At 49.5% G+C, this 13,954-nt stretch overlaps 1 protein-coding gene across 1 annotated transcript in view; it reads right to left on the bottom strand.

The window, feature by feature from the left end:
• The window catches only part of ALS2CL (ALS2 C-terminal like), a 51,292-nt gene that overhangs the window by 1,628 nt on the left and 35,710 nt on the right, over positions 1–13,954 (bottom strand). Inside the window, 10 exon segments of the mRNA XM_039549339.1 lie at positions 47–143; positions 1,173–1,308; positions 4,562–4,773; positions 4,851–4,965; positions 5,960–6,021; positions 6,680–6,837; positions 7,449–7,542; positions 7,755–7,928; positions 9,670–9,797; positions 13,841–13,918. Of these exon segments, the coding sequence (XP_039405273.1) occupies positions 47–143; positions 1,173–1,308; positions 4,562–4,773; positions 4,851–4,965; positions 5,960–6,021; positions 6,680–6,837; positions 7,449–7,542; positions 7,755–7,928; positions 9,670–9,797; positions 13,841–13,918 (1,254 nt within the window).

Raw genomic sequence — 13,954 nt, 5'->3', positions numbered from 1 at the left:
TTTGCTCGTCAGGCGGCGCTGGAATTGCTGGGCAACGTTTCCTCACCTCCAGAGCCGTCAGCAGGAAGTCGAACATTCCGCCGTGGTTGGCGGGATCCATGAAATCCCGGATCAGGTGGATTTCCGCTCCCAGGCGTTGGATCCTAAGGAAAAGCAAATCCACAAATGTGGGATCGATCTCCCCCGTGGAATTTTGGGGGGGAGGAGGGGCGGTTTGGAATTCCAGAGCTGATTCCTGATTTTCCGGAGGTGGATTCCAGGTGGGATCTGGTGTGATGGGATGGCAGAATTCCGGCATGCCGGAATTCCAGAATTCCAAAGGGTTCGGGGTTGGGAAGGTCAGGGGTGCTTGGATTTGATGGCCTGGAAGGTCTTTTCCAACCTCAGCAATTCCATGGAAAAAAGAAATCCATGGATTTGATGGATTTCATGGGCTGGAAGGTCTTTTCCAACCTGAACAATTCCATGGAAAACAATCCATGGATTTCATGGATTCAATGACCTTAGAAGTCTTTTCCAACCTCAGCAATTCCATAGAAAAAAAAAATCATGGATTTCATGGATTCGATGGCCTGGAAGATCTTTTCCAACCTCAACAATTCCAGGAAAAAAAAAAAAAAATCCATGGATTGGATGGATTTGAGGAGCTGGAAGGCCTTTTCCAACTGGAACAATTCCATAAAAACAAGAAATCCATGGATTTCCTGCCCTTGACTTGAAATAGTCCCAGTTTTTTGGAGACCAAGCAGATCCAGGGAATCAGGGAAGGATTTGGGTTTGAATTTTCCAGGAAATCCCTGGAATATCCTTTGGGATAAGAGACGGACACTCTGGAATTCCGTGATAGATGGAATCTCATTGTCCGTGGAAACCCTGGAATGTTCTCTGGGATAAGACTCTGGAATTCCGTGATAGATGGAATCTCATTGTCCATGGAAACCCAGGGGATAAGGGATGGACACCCTGGAATTCCACGATAAAAGAATCTCAGAATCCATGAAAACCCTGGAATACCCTTCAAGCCGAGGCCCTGCAATTCCATCAGCGCTTCAATCCCAACCCCCCCCCGCACCTCCGGAAATCCAACCCCTCCCATCCATCCAAGCCCACGTCCCACGCTTCACACTGGAGCGACTCCGCCTTTTCCGGAGGTATCCCGGATTCCCGCTCACTTGGCTCGGGACACGACGAAGATCAGGAGAGGCAGGAGGTCGTCCATGGCAGCGGCGCTTCCCGGTGCGGCGCTTCCCGGTGCGGCGCTTCCCGTGCGGCGCTTCCCGGTGCGGCGCTTCCCGGTGCGGCGCGCGGCTCACGGCGCTCTGCAGCTCCTCGTACGTCTGCCGCAGGACGGCCAGCTTGGCGCCCGGATCCGCCCGTGGTGCTGCGGGAAAACACGGCCCGGAAAAGCGGGAATTGAACGGGGAGGGGAAGGGAAAGGGGGAGGGAAGGGAAAAAGGAAAAGGGAAGAGGAAAGGGGGAAGGGGGAAAGGAGAGGGGAGGGGGAGGGGAGGGAGGGGAGGGAAGGGAAGTGGAAGAGAAGGGAAGGGAAGGGAAGGGAAGGGAAGGGAAAAAGGGAAGAGGGAAAAGGGAAGGGGAGGGAAAGGAAGGGGAAAAGGAAAAGGGAAGAGGGAAAAGGGGAAGGGGAAGAGGGAAAAGGAAAAGGGAAGAGGGAAAAGGGGAAGGGGAATGGAAGGGGAACAAAAGGGAAAAGGGAAAGGAAAAGAGAAGGGAAGGGAAAAAGGAAAAGGGAAGAGGGAAAAGGGAAGGGAAGGGAAGGGAAGGGAAGGGAAGGGAAAGGGGAAGGAAAAAGGAAGATGGAAAGGGGAAGGGGAGAGAAAGGAAGGGAAAAAGGAAAAGGGAAGAGGGAAAAGGGAGGAGGGAAAAGGGGGAAGAGGGAAGGGAAGGGGAGGGAAAGGGGAAGGGAAGGGAAAAAGGGAAGAGGGAAAAGGGAAAGGGGAACAAGGAAAAGGGAAGAGGGAAAAGGGAAGGGAAGGGAAAAAGGGAAGGGGAAGGGAAATTCCAAGGAGTTCATGGATGGAATGGATGGAGCAGGGAGGAGGCAGCGGGCGGGGCCGGGAGGTGTTCCCAGGTGGGGTGGGGCATTCCCGAGTGGCACGGGACATTCCCGGGATCTCCAACATGGAATGGGACATTCCCGGGATCTCCATGTGGAATGGGACATTCCCAGGATCTCCAACATGGAATGGGACATTCCCGGGATCTCCAGCATGGAATGGGACATTCCTGATGTCTCTGATAGGGAATGGGACATTCCCAGGATCTCTATGTGGAATGGGACATTCCCGGGATCTCCAACATGGAATGGGACATTCCTGGAATTCCAAGGTGGAACGGGACATTCCTGGAATTCCAAGATGGAATGGGACGTTCCTGGGATTTCTAAGTGGAATGGGACATTCCTGGAATTCCAAGGTGGAATGGGACATTCCCAGGATCTCCATGTGGAATGGGACATTCCTGGAATTCCAAGGTGGAATGGGACATCCCTGCTCATTATTCCAAGATGGAATGGGACATTGCTGCTCCCATCTTCCCTGGGAGTTCCCATCCCACGGATCCCTGACAATTCCAATCCCATGGATCCCTGACAATTCCAATCCCGTGGATCCCTGAGAATTCCAATCCCACGGATCCCTGAGCGCTCCCATCCCATGGATCCCTGGGATTTCCCATCCCAAGGATCCCATTCCCAGAGCTCCCCTCGGAGTTTGTGTCACTCAGGGATGATCCCGGCATAATCCATGAGGAATTCTGGGAATTTCAGATCCGATCCCTCGAATTTACTTCCGTCGGAATCAGACGGAGACTCGGGGGCTGCTGAAACCCCTGAGGAGAATTCCCGAGTGGAATGCGCCATTCCCGGTATTCCAACGTGGAATGGACATTCCAGGGATCTCCAAGCTGGAATGTGGAATTCCTGGGATTCCCAGTATGGAATGGGACGTTTTGCCAGGAAATGCCCTGGAATGAGCCGCAGTCCTTTTCCAAGAGGTTCAGAAATCCGGGATGATTCGGAGCAAAGAATTTGGGGAGCTAAAAAAATGGGATTTTGCGCCTAAAAATCGGGATCAGTGGGGATAACAGCAGTTTTCCATTAAAAAATCGTCCTCCCAGGCAAGAATTCCAGAGGAGGAGTTCCTCCGGCAACCGGGGAGAAACCAGTGGAAAAGGGGAGAAACTGGGAAAAACTGGGAAAAAAACAGGGAATACCTGGGAAAAAACTGGGAGAAACTGGAAAAAATTGGAAAAACCTGGGGAAAGCTGGGAAAAGCTGGGAAAAAAGGACAAAACAGGAAAAACCAGGAAAAAAGGTGAAAAACTTGGTAAAAACAGTGAAAGTCTGGGAGAAACTGGGAAAACATTGGGAAAAACTGGGAGAAAATGGAAAAAACTGGGGGAAGAAATGAAACATTGGGAAAAGCTGGGAAAAACCAATGAAAGGCTGGGAGAAACTGGGAAAAACTGGGAAAAAATGGGAAAAACTTGGAGAAACCAGTGCAAAACTGGGAAAAACTGGGAAAAGCCCCATCCAAGCCTTGATCCACCAGCAGCTCATCCCTTCCACGATTTCCCTCGGCAGCGCAGCGCCCTGGGCCGGCCCCACCCCGCCCGTGCACGGCCCGGAATTCCAGAGACCCTGCCCGTGCACATCCCGGAATTCCGAGACCCTGCCCGTGCACATCCCGGAATTCCAGAGACCCCACCCGTGCACAGCCCGGAATTCCAGAGCCCCCACCTTTGCATATCCCAGAATTCCCAAGCCCCCATGTCCCTGTGCACATCCCAGAATTCCCGAGATCCTGCCTGTGCACATCCCAGAATTCCCGAGACTCCGCCTTTGCACATCCCAGAATTCCTGAGCCCCCTTGGAATTCCCAAGACCCTGTACCTGTGCACATCCCAGAATTCCCAAGACCCCACCTCTGCATATCCCGGAATTCCCGGGCCCCGCCTTTGCACATCCCAGAATTCTGGAGACCTCTCCTGCGCACATCCTGGAATTCCCAAGACCCTGCCCATGCCCATCCCGGAATTCCCGAGACCCCGTGTCCCTGTGCACATCCCAGAATTCTGGAGACCCCTCCTGTGCACAACCTGGAATTCCCAAGACCCCTCCTGTGCATATCCCGGAATTCCCGAGACTCCTCCTGTGCACATCCTGGAATTCCCGAGACCCCGTGTCCCTGTGCACATCCCAGAATTCCCGAGACTCCACCTTTGCACATCCCAGAATTCCCGAGCGCCCGCCTTTCCACATCCCAGAATTCCCAAGACCCCGTCTCCCCGTGCCCATCCCGGCTGGAATTCCCACTCCCCTGTACCTGTGCACATCCCGAAATTCCCAAGACCCCGTGTCCCTGGGCACATCCCGAAATTCCCAAGACCCCGTCTCCCCGTGCCCATCCCGGCTGGAATTCCCACTCCCCCGTACCTGTGCACATCCCGAAATTCCCAAGCCCCCGTCTCCCCGTGCCCATCCCGGCAGGAATTCCCGCGGCCCCGTACCTGTGCCCATCCCGGCAGGAATTCCCACTCCCCTATACCTGTGCACATCCCGGAATTCCCGCGGCCCCGTACCTGTGCACATCCAGGAATTCCAGGAGCCGGATGTCCGGGAAGCGGCTCAGCTCCGCGATTCCCTGCCCGTAGAGCTCGTCCTGCCGCTCGTGGCCCAGCATGTAGAGCATGGAGAGCTCGGGGTAGAAGCGGGGCAGGATCAGCGCCAGGATCACACCGGAGCCCTTCCCGATCCTGGGAGAGCGGCAAAAAAACCCGGGATCCTCCATGGAAACGCAGCCGGATATTCCCAACCCCGCCCAGCAGCCCACGGAAGAGGCATTCCCGAGGTGTCGTCCGTGTTTTCCGCTGCCTCTTCCCGAATTTCCAGCACACGCTCGGGCTGCCCCAAGAGGATCCCAGAGGGTTTTGTGCTCCAGGAGAATTCTGGAGTCACCGGGAAAAACCTGGAATGCCGGAGACTGATCCCTGTTTTTCCCAAGAGACTGATCCCTGTTTTTCCCAAGAGACCGATCCCTGCTTTTCCCTGTTTTTTCCAAGATATTCCAATGGAATCACGGGGCCACCCAGCCCAAACCAATCCACCCTGAGCCCTTTTCCAGCTTCCCACCCTTCCAGGCTCTCCCGGATTTGTGGGAATGGCAGCGGAAAAATCAGCGGGAAACATTCCCGGAGCAAGCAGGGAACGGCAGGAGCGAAATTCCCGAACCGGGATTGCCACGGTTATTCCCAGTTCTGATTCCCAGGATTCCGCGTTTTCCACCTCCTCTGCTGCGGAACGCGACGGGAAGGAGCGGCTTCTGTGCTCCCAGGAAAACTACGGAAAAGCTGGCACTCTGAGCCGAGCCTGGGCGCTAAGCCCGGCTCAAACACAGGACCCCGGGCGCTAAGCCCGGCTCAAACACACAAACACAGGACCCCGGGCGCTAAGCCCGGCTCAAACACAGGACCCCGGGCGCTAAGCCCGGCTCGAAACACACAAACACAGGACCCCGGGCGCTAAGCCCGGCTCAAACACACAAAACACAGGACCCCGGGCGCTAAGCCCGGCTCAAAACACACAAACACAGGACCCCGGGCGCTAAGCCCGCTCAAACACACAAACACAGGACCCCGGGCGCTAAGCCCGGCTCAAACACACAAACACAGGACCCCGGGCGCTAAGCCCGGCTCGAACACACAAACACAGGACCCCGGGCGCTAAGCCCGGCTCGAACACACAAACACAGGACTCCGGGCGCTAAGCCCGGCTCAAACACAGGACCCCGGCGCGCTAAGCCCGGCTCAAACACAGGACTCCGGGCGCTAAGCCCGGCTCAAACACACAAACACAGGACTCCGGGCGCTAAGCCCGGCTCCGACCCCCCGCCCAGGAGAGGCCCCGCAGCCGCTTGCCGCGGCGCTCCCGGCCCGCACCCACCTGGGCTCCGCGTCCCCGAGGGCCCCCGGCCCTTCCGCGCCAGCGCCAGACGCAGCAAAGCCCTGGAAGAGCGGAAACCGGGATGAGCTCCTTGCCGGATTCTTAAGGATAATCCGGCGTTCCCGAAGGAGGAGCTCAGCTGGGCCGGCAGGCGCTGGGATTTTAGGGAGAGCCTCTGGAATTCTTGCGGGGTCATTCCAGTGTCGGAGGCGTTTCTCCTGGAGCAGCAGAAGCACCGGGAATGGCTGAGAATTCCCGGATTTCCGTGGATTCGGAAGAGCAGAGCGGTCACCATTCCCTGATCCATCGGTGAGCGTTAAAGGATGGAAAAGGAGCTGGGCTCGGGCTTGATTTTCCAGAGAATCCCGGAAGGGTTTGGGGTGGATATCGGGAAGGAATTCCTGGCTGGGCTGGAATTCCCAGAGAAGCCGCGGCTGCCCCTGGATCCCTGGGAGTGGATCCAGGGAAAAGGGATTGGAACTGCCTGAGCTTTCAGGCCTCTTCCAACCCCAACCATTCCATGATCCCGTTTTTCCTTCCACCACGGATCTCCAACCCCACGGATTCGGGCTCTGCTGGACACCATCACCTCGAGGAAGCAACTCAATTCCCAAGAATTCCCAAGAATTCCCAAGGATGAGGAACACCAACCTAAAACCACCACCCCAAAGCTCCACTCCGCGCTCCCGCCCTACGGAAGAAGCTCCGTGTTGGACTTACTGGTAGAATTCCCAAATTTTCTGGGCGTAGAACTTGACCTCCTCTTGGGCCATGCTCAGCAGGTGCCTGGTGGCCCCGATCCCAGAATAAGTGGCCTGGAAAACCACGGTCAGAGCCCTCAGGAGCTTTCCCAAGGGATGCAGGGAAGACTTCAGCGCCTGGAAAATCCAACGTTACCGGTGAGGAGTGGAGGGAAATCCCAAAAGGGCTCCCAAGCTCCTCCTGGGAGAAGCAGCCTGGAATGATCAGCTGGAATTTGGGATATTTTGGATGCCACGAATCCTTTCCCTCTCCTTTTCCAGCTGGAATTTGCTGTTCCGATGGGATTTGCTGGAATATTCCAGAGAGAGGGAAAAACAACCTCGGAGAGAGCCTGGAATGATCAGCTGGAATTTGGGATATTTCGGCTGCCTTAAATCCTTTCCCTCTCCTTTTCCAGCTGGAATTTGCTGTTCTGATGGGATTTGCTGGAATATTCCAGAGAGAGGGAAAAACAATCTCGGAGAGAGCCTGGAATGCCAGGAATCATTCCCAGGAGCTGCATATTCCCTGCTCCAGGCTGGGAACAGGGAATGGAGTTCGATCCTCACTTCCCGGCCTCGGAGCTCTGCTCCAAGTGCCCAAAAACCAGGAAGGAGAAGCTTTTTCTCCACAAATCCTATGGAAAAGCTCTGGAAGTCACCGGCAGGGTTTATGTGCCCACAGTTTGGCCGGATCTGGTGGAAAAACCTGGGATTTTATCAATTTGACGAATCACTGGAATTTTTACCTGCTCCAAATACCTCTGGAGTGACTCCAGCTCCTGATGCTGGACGAGCTCTTCCAGGATATCTTCGGTTTTCCAGGAGATCTCCTCGGTGCCCCTGGAGAAACGGGAGGTGAGGAAGGAAAACCACGCAGGGAGAAATCGGGATGGGAAATCCAAAGGGAAACGGGGAGAATCGGAATGAACGGATTTTCCACGGATGCGGATGGCTCTCGACATCCCGTGGAGGTGGAAAATTCCTCCTCCCGTCTCCCGAGCGGGAAGAGCGGGAGAATCCTTGGATTCGCTGGGAAGGAGGGCCTGCGGTACCTTTGGCAGAACAGGTATTCCTGGGATTTCCTCAGCTCCTTGCTGCTTTGGATGTGGAATCCCGTGAAAGATTCCTCCATTTCCTCCTTGCAGCCGCAGCGGACGAATTCCAGGAATTGCTCAAAGATCCCTTCCCATCTTTTCTCCACCGGGAATTCCTTGAGGCCCAGCTGGCTGGGAAACAAGGCGGGATTAGGATTTTCCATGGCCTTCCTCAATTATTGCGGATTTCCTCATGGGAATTCCTGACGGGAACGTTGTGCGGGATTTGATATCGACACAGAGCTGGGAGAGCTGGGAATGTTCTCCTGGAGAAGGGAAGGATTCCAGGGCGTGAAGGGGCTCCAGGAGAGCTGGAGAGGGATTTGGGATGAGGGATGGAGGGACAGGAGCCAGGGAATGGCTTCCCCTTGGAAAAATGGAGATTTCGGTGGGATCTTGGGAAGGAATTCCTGGCTGGGAGGGTGGGGAGGGGCTGGGCTGGAATTGCCAGAGAATCTGGGGCTGCCCCTGGATCCCTGGCAGTGCCCAAGGCTGGATTTGGATCACCCTGGGATAGTGGGAGATCCCTGCCCATGGAATGGCTGGGAATGGGATCAGTTTTAAGCTCCGTTCTCACCAAAATTTTCCCAATTCCAGGATAATCCTAAATGGAAATTCCATAAAAGCACCTCAAGCCTCTGTCCCAGCAACAAAATTCCCTGGGGGAAAAAATATTCCAGGTGCATGGGACATAAAAAATTGGGATTTGTGCTGATGAATTGATCCCGGGGCTTCCTGCTCTGTGCGCTGCTGGATATTCCCAAAAATTCCTAAATAAGAGCATTTATCTCGTCGGAGATCCGGCGGAAAAGCCGGATAAGAGGAGTGGAGCGACCGCTGCCGGGAGCTGTTCCTGCCGGGATAACTCGGGAAAAAGGAATTCCTTCTCTCCCACAGAATCCTCGGAGGGACTGGGAATGTTTTGGAGAGGAAAAGAAGAGGGAATTCAATTGGGATTTGTGAGGGGAAGTGGAATTTGGGAGGACAGGCAGCTGCTTTTCCCACCGGGAATCTCTCATTGGAATTAAAGCGGTGAATCCAGGCGGTGTTTAACAAGCAGAGCGTCCCAATTCGGGATTCATGGGAATTACTCCATGGGATTCCATGGCAGTCACACATCCATCCCATAATTCCCTATGGAATGAATCCCAGGATGGCCATAGAACATCCATCCCCTAATTCCCTATGGAATGAATCCCAGGAAAGTCCCAGAATGGCCCTAAAACATCCATCCCCTAATTCCCTATGGAATGAATCCCAGGAAAATCCCAGGATGGCCATAGAACATCCATCCCCTAATTCCCTATGGAATGAACCCCAGGATGGCCCTAAAACATCCATCCCCTAATTCCCTATGGAATGAATCCCAGGAAAATCCCAGGATGGCCATAAAACATCCATCCCCTAATTCCCGATGGAACGAATCCCAGGATGGCCATAGAACATCCATCCCCTAATTCCCTATGGAATGAATCCCAGGACAATCCCAGGATGGCCATAAAACATCCATCCCCTAATTCCCTATGGAATGAATCCCAGGACAATCCCAGGATGGCCCTAAAACATCCATCCCCTAATTCCCTATGGAATGAATCCCAGGAAAATCCCAGGATGGCCATAGAACATCCATCCCCTAATTCCCTATGGAACGAATCCCAGGATGGCCATAGAACATCCATCCCCCAATTCCCGATGGAATTCCCCCCTTCCCACCTACAATTCCCGCCCTTTCCTCCCTCTCCCCTTGCCCTCAGATCCACGTTCGGATCCATTCCCAGCCCAGCTTTCCCTGATCCATGGCGGGATCCATCCCGAGCTCCTCCGGGAAGGATCCCAACGCCGCATTCCCAAGGCCGCCCTTCCCGGCGCTCACGTTCTGGATCTCGGCTCCTCCGGCTTTTCCATGGAAGTGTTGAGGGTGCCGTGGGTCTGCAGCCCTCGGCCCTTCCTGGCGCTGAAGGTTCCCTCCAAAACGAAGCCGTTGGCAAAGGAGAGCTTTCCCTGCGGAGCGGAAATCTGGGATTAGCCGGGATTAGCTGGGATTAGCTGGGATCACCCGGGATCATCCAGGATTATCTGGGATCACCCGGGATTATCCGGGATTATCCGGGATCATCTGGGATCACCCGGGATTATCTGGGATCATCCGGGTTCACCCAGGATCATCCGGGATTATCCGGGATCATCTGGGATTATCTGGGATCATCTGGGATCACCCAGGATCATCCGGGATCATCCAGGATCATCTGGGATCATCCAGGATTATCTGGGATCACCCAGAATCATCCGGGATCATCCGGGATTATCTGGGATCATCTGGGATCACCCAGGATCATCCAGGATTATCCGGGATTACCCAGGATTATCCGGGATCATCCGGGATCATCTGGGATTATCCGGGATCATCTGGGATCATCTGGGATTATCTGGGATTATTCTGGATTATCTGGGATCATCCGGGATTTTTCGGGATCATCTCCATTATTAAATCCTCATTTATTAATCAATTCTTTATAATTTCTCTATGTATTATTAAAATCACTACATTATTTATTATTAAATTCTCATTAAGTTCCCTATTTATTATTAAAAATCTCAATTTATTACTAAATTCTCCATTTATTACTAAATTCCCATTACATTTTCTGCTATTCCATTAGTTATGATTAAATTCTCTATTCCTAAATTCTCTATTTATTACTAAATTCTCCATTATTAAATTCTCATCTATAAATTCTCTATTTATTAATAAATTCTTTTTAATTTCTCCATGCATTATTCAAATCTCAACATTATTTATTATTAAATTCTCTATTACTAAATTCTCTATTTATTGTAAAAAATCTCTATTATTAAATTCTCCATTATTAAATTCTCTATTATTAAATTCCCTATTATTAAATTCCCTATTATTAAATTCCCTATTATTAAATTCTCCATTTATTATTAAATCCTTATTACATCTGCTGCGCTTCCATTCGTTATTATTAAATTCTCTCTTCCTAAATTCTCTATTCATCAATAAATTCTTATTAATTTCCCTATGGATTATTAAAATGTCTATTAATTATTAAATTCCCAATTCAGTTTGGCAACGATGATATCCTGGGATATTCAACACTTTGCAGCAAATATTTGGGATGGAAACTGACCCCGAAACATCGGACGAATCAGGGCAGGGCCCGGATTGCAAAATCCCGAATTTCAGCTGCAACCCTGCGGGGTTTGGCAACATTTCCTGGGGCCCCAAGCGCCCCGAAGCCTCAAAGGTTTCTGGTTTGGGAATGAAAGAGGATCTTGGGTGCAGCTGCACCGGAAAAAGTCCCATAAAACCCAGGAGGAACCCAACAGAAACCCCAAAAAACACAGCCAAAAATGTCCCATAAACCCCAAAATGACCCAATAAAAAACCCCAAAAAAACTCAAGCAAAAATGTCCCATAAACCCCAAAATGACCCAATAAAAAACCCCAAAAAAACTCAAGCAAAAATGTCCCATAAACCCCAAAATGACCCAATAAAAAACCCCAAAAAAACTCAAGCAAAAATGTCCCATAAACCCCAAAATGACCCAATAAAAAACCCCAAAAAAACTCAAGCGAAAACGTCCTATAAACCCCAAAATGACCCAATAAAAAACCCCAAAAAACTGAAGTGAAAATGTCCCATAAAGCCCAAAATAACCCAATTAAAAACCCAAAAAAACTCAAGCAAAAATGTCCCATAAACCCCAAAATAATCAAAAAAAACCCCAGAAAACAAAAAAAAAACCACAAAACCACAACCAAAAATGTCCCATAAACCCCAAAATGACCCAATAAAAAACCCCAAAAAAACTCAAGCAAAAATGTCCCATAAACCCCAAAATGACCCAATAAAAAACCCCAAAAAACTGAAGTGAAAATGTCCCATAAAGCCCAAAATAACCCAATTAAAAACCCAAAAGAACTCAAGCAAAAATGTCCCATAAACCCCAAAATAATCAAAAAAAACCCCAGAAAACAAAAAAAAAAACCACAAAACCACAACCAAAAATGTCCCATAAACCCCAAAATGACCCAATAAAAAACCCCAAAAAAACTCAAGCGAAAACGTCCTATAAACCCCAAAATGACCCAATAAAAAACCCCAAAAAAACTCAAGCAAAAATGTCCCATAAACCCCAAGATGACCCAATAAAAAACCCCAAAAAAACTCAAGCAAAAATGTCCCATAAACCCCAAAATGACCCAATAAAAAACCCCAAAAAAACTCAAGCAAAAATGTCCCATAAACCCCAAAATGACCCAATAAAAAACCCAAAAAAACTGAAGTGAAAATGTCCCATAAACCCCAAAATAACCCAATTAAAAAAACCAAAAAAACTCAAGCAAAAATGTCCCAGAAAACCCAAAATAACCCAAAAAAAACCCAAAAAACTCAAGCGAAAATGTCCCATAAATCCCAACAAAAAACCTCCAAAAGACTCAACCAAAAGGTCCCAGAAACCCCAAAATAATCCAAAAAACAACAAAAAAGAAAAACCCCAAAACTCAACCAAAAATGTCCCATAAAAATCCAAGAAAAAAACCCCAAAAAACTCCCAAAACTCAACCAAAAATGTCCCATAAATCCCAATAAAAACCCCAAAAAAAAAAAAAAAGTGGCCGAAAAGGTCCCAGAAAACCCAATAAAAAACCAAAAAAACCCCCAAAAATTCAACCAAAAATGTCCCATAAAAACCCAAGAAAAATAAAAACAAAAACCTCCAAAAACCTCAACTGAAATGTCCCAGAAAACCCAATAAAAACCCCAAAAATTCAACCAAAAATGTCCCCGAAAATCCAAAATAACCCAAAAAAAAGAAAAAAACCCCAAACCCCAAAAGACTCAGCCAAAAATACCCCAAAAACCCAACCAAAAAAACCCCAAAACCCCCAAAATTCAACCAAAAATGTCCCATAAAAACCCAAGAAAAACCCAAAAAAACCCAAAAATTCAACCAAAAATGTCCCAGAAAACCCAACCAAAAAAACCCCAAAACTTCGACCAAAAATGTCCTGAAAAACCCAATAAAAACCCAATAAAAACCCCAAAAATTCAACCAAAAGTGTCCCAGAAAAACCCAAGAAAAATAAAAACAAAAACCTCCAAAAACCTCAACCAAAAATGTCCCAGAAAACCCAATAAAAACCCCAAAAATTCAACCAAAAATGTCCCAGAAAACCCAAAACAACCCAAAAAAAAGACTCAGCCAAAAATACCCCAAAAACCCAACCAAAAAACTCCCAAAACCCCAAAATTCAACCAAAAATGTCCCATAGAAACCCCAAATAACCCAACAAAATCCTCAAAAAACTCAAGCAAAAATGTCCCAGAAAACCCAATAAAAACCCAATTAAAAAACCCAAAAAACCCCAAAACTTTGACCAAAAATGTCCCAGAAAACCCAAAACAACCCAAAAAAAAGAAAAAAACCCCAAACCCCAAAAGACTCAGCCAAAAATACCCCAAAAACCCAACCAAAAAAACCCCAAAAATTCAACCAAAAATGTCCTGAAAAGCCCAATAAAGACCCAACAAAAAAACCCAAAACTTCAACCAAAAATGTCCCAGAAAACCCAATAAAAAACCCCAAAAAACCCCAGAACTTCAACCAAAAATGTCCCCGAAAACCCAAAATAACCCAACCAAAAAGAAAAACAAAAACCCCAAAAATTCAACCAAAAAATGTCCCAGAAAAACCCAAGAAAAATAAAAACAAAAACCTCCAAAAACCTCAACTGAAATGTCCCAGAAAACCCAATAAAAACCCCAAAACCCCCAAAATTCAACCAAAAATGTCCCATAAACCCCCAAAAACCCCAAAACCTCAACCAAAAAGCCCCAACCTGAAGGAACTGAACCCTGAAAACCCCGAACAATTCCCAAAATTCCCAACCTTCCGCTCCTTCTGCGCTAAAAAGATCCCAAAGCCCAGGCAAAGGGGGATTTTTTTTTTCCGGAAGGACCCTTGCCAGATGAATCCACGCAGCAATTCCGGGAGGAGAGGGAGGAGATTCCCACCTTTCCTACGAAGGTCAGATCTTCCGTGAAGTTCCCTTCGTAGACGGAGTCGTCTTCCAGGAGCAGAATTCCGGAACCCTTCGGATGGGAGAGGAAAAACGCTGAATTCCCGCC

This window comes from Corvus cornix, chromosome 2 (assembly GCF_000738735.6).
Source record: "Corvus cornix cornix isolate S_Up_H32 chromosome 2, ASM73873v5, whole genome shotgun sequence".
Lineage (NCBI taxonomy): Eukaryota > Metazoa > Chordata > Aves > Passeriformes > Corvidae > Corvus > Corvus cornix.
Note: the sequence above shows the minus strand (reverse complement) of the source record. Positions and strands in the feature narration are given on the sequence as shown.